Below are 2,967 nucleotides of genomic sequence, written 5' to 3'. Positions count from 1 at the left end.
GTTACCACTGGCACAGCAGGAGGGCCAGGCAGGCCAGCAGCGCCCCGCAGCGCGCCCCCGGGACCCTCATCGCGGAGGCGGCGAGCGAGACCGAGCCGAGGCGGCGGGCGGAGCTGCAGCCCGGCGGGAGGGCGGCTTCAGCCAGCAGGGCGCCCACCCCGCCCGCCGCTTGGGGGAGGCGACAGCGGGGCACTTCCAGGAAGCTCGCCGGGGGAGGGGTCAGCGCGAGGCCCAGCGCCCCCGCGCTCGGGGCGGGAGGCTGAAGTGTGCGAGCGGGCGCGGGGAGCGGGGCGCGGGGAGCGGGCGCCCGGAGGACGCCGCGGCGGGAGCTCGGGTCGGAGCGAGAGCCCGAGCCTGGCGGCGGCGCGGAGATCACCCGGCGCCTGGACGCCCCTGAGCGCGGCGTGCAAGCCCGCAAGTCCGCAGAGGACAGAAGACGTGGAAGAAAATGCGACCCCTTGGAGCCTCCACAGTTTTGTTTGGGTGTTGTATTTAGCACGTAAAATAGCAAGGAAAAAAGTTTCGAAAAATAAAAAAGAACGCATCAAATCCCAGCACGTGGAAGCCGCTTGTCTGCCTGCTTCACTGCAGTAGGTTTTTGTCCTTAGTGATGTCCGTGTGACATGTGTTTATGGCTGCTGATAGGTTCTGGCCCTAGTGTGAGTTGCTGACATCGTTATGGTGGTCATCTAATGATGCCCTTAACACAAAAGCCCGCCTTCCCAAGACCACCTCCCCCTTCTTCTCCAATTTGGTCCAGTCAACTTTCCCACCACCTCAGGGAAGACGCCCAGTTTCTCAGGTATATCTAAACATCGCCTTCAAACCCCTCCTCGGTAGAAGGCTGTAAAAGCCTCAGTCTCCCTTTTTCCAGTCCAGAGAATTTCTTAACTTTCCCAAATTCTCTCCATGTCCTCAAAGAAAATAAAGCCCTTTCCCTTTTGCCTTCTGCCTCTTTCTCCGCTGTGCTAAGTACCTGGAAAAAAACAAACAAACAAACAGAAAACATCAGCTGCTTTGAAGCTAAAACGACTGAGTTGAAGTCACGGACCAACGCAGCGACCTGCTGCGTGATTTCAAATTGTGGCACCTGTCTCATCTGTAAAGTAGAGAGAGCAATAGGTTAGTGTTGAGTCAGTAAGATAGAATCAATAGTAGTAATCATACACATATTTTTCATTTTCTGCCCAAATAAAGTAGCAGTGGATTCCTTAAGCCTGAGTGAAGCACAACAGAAAAATGTTTTGAGTATGCCCTCAGCTGCAGACTTTATGGTTTCTGATCCAGCCGGATGGATCTTAGTCACTTCTGCTAAGAGTGTGGGCTGGAGAACTGCCAACTCGTCCAGTAGGGACAGAAAATGCGATAGCTTGTTATGCTGTGTGCCCATTTCACAGACAGCTAAGCTAAGTAAAATTATTATAGGCTGTGGGGCAGGGCTAGGCCCTCGAGGGAGGCAATGCAGAAGATAAAAACACACTCTCCCTGTGGCTGGGGGCACATCCGTTGGAGGCCAGGCCTCAAGCTAAAGGCAGAATGACCAGGCCTGCAAGCCTTCCTGGAGGTGCAGAAAATATTCCCTTGGCCCCTGACTCACCTCGACAGGAAAAGTCCTTTCCAGCTTCTCTGGTACCTGACCTGACCCCCATTGGATCAGTGTCACCTCAGCGGCTCAGCCTGTCCTCTTACTGGGTGATTATAGTGCCCTCCCACATTGTCCCCACCTCCTGCTTTTACTCTGTGAAAGGTCCTCTCTCAAGTGAGCTCTCCAGCAACCTGGTTATCAGCTCCTCTCCTGTCTCCAAGGAACTCTCTCTATCCCTCTCAATAAATATTTCCTGCTCTTTCTTATAGGCAGCTGAATTAGATAGAAATAGTACAGGCAGTCAGACAGGGCTAGGCCCTCCAGGAGGCAAAATGGAAGACAAGGTGACTGCAACTTTGCCAGTGACAGACACTCCCTGGGTGGGCCAGAGCTCAAGACAACAGAGTAAACAAGTATTTACTCCGTCACTTTCTAGACAAATGTCATTTTGTCTTTAGCCACCCGTCTCCTGGGATGGGAATCAGGAATTGATATTCTGAAAAGTTATCAATCACCTTGAAAAAGACAGAAAGAGAGAAGGCCAAGTAGCTCAAAGGATTAAAGCGCCTGCTTAGGCTGATGCAGGGGCTGGGGGTTCGATCCCCAGACCTGCCATGCCAGCCCTTCCCCTGAGAAAGCAATTGAGACTGGGCATGGAGAACACACCAGTAATCCCAGCTCTTGGGAGGCTATACAACAGGAGGATCACTACAAGTGTGGTCTAGTAATAAGACCCTGAACACCCTGTAGGCCCTTCTCTAAAGTACAGGGGGAAGAAAAGGAAAAAGTCACTAATCCAACCCCCAAAAGGAGGAGACCCTGTTCCATATTCATGCCCATTTGCTATGTGACTCTCTTCCTCATTTGTTCCTGGATTTAATCAATTTGATCTGAGCTATGGTGCTTATAACATCATTTGTTAACCATAGTTTTGTCCCACCTCCTGCCTGATCGAAGCAAGTTCCCGTGTTCTCCACCTTAGATCAGCCTCGCTGCATAGTCTGCTCTATAAAAATCCCTAGGAACAGCAGATTCTCAGGGCAACCTGCCCCGGTCACCTTCCTGTCTCTGTCTCTCTCTGACAGAAGCTTTATGATAGGTTTTTCAGGCGCCTGGCGCAGCACAGAAACAAACAAAAGGAAAAAGAGAAAGAAGCCTTATTTTCTTCTGAGCACAAGGAAACAATTTGGGGAAGATGAGGAATTCTTGACTGGAACAAAGGGAGACTGAGGCTTTGTGGCCTTCTGCCAAGGGTGGGGCTTGAGGGGACATTTAGATAGACCTGAGAGGCTGACTGGGGTCTTCCCTGAGGTGGCAGGAAGGGTGAAAGGAAATTGCACCCTGGGCTGAGCTGGAGAAGAAGGGGAGGTGGTCTTGGGAAG

General features: G+C 52.2%; 1 protein-coding gene across 1 annotated transcript; it reads right to left on the bottom strand.

Moving 5' to 3' along the window:
• Position 1: 1 nt before the first annotated feature.
• Positions 2 to 1,789, bottom strand: LOC111817674 (CASP-like protein 4A1). The gene is made up of 2 exons (XM_023719250.1): positions 1,598 to 1,789; positions 2 to 522 (listed from the first exon to the last, which is right to left on the bottom strand). The coding sequence occupies exons 1-2, from the start codon at positions 1,647 to 1,649 to the stop codon at positions 2 to 4; spliced, it is 573 nt and encodes a 190-aa protein (XP_023575018.1). The 5' UTR covers positions 1,650 to 1,789.
• Positions 1,790 to 2,967: the final 1,178 nt, after the last annotated feature.

This window comes from Octodon degus, unplaced genomic scaffold (genome assembly GCF_000260255.1).
Source record: "Octodon degus isolate 3935 unplaced genomic scaffold, OctDeg1.0 scaffold00066, whole genome shotgun sequence".
Taxonomy (NCBI): domain Eukaryota; kingdom Metazoa; phylum Chordata; class Mammalia; order Rodentia; family Octodontidae; genus Octodon; species Octodon degus.
This window is presented reverse-complemented; position numbering and strand designations above follow the sequence as displayed.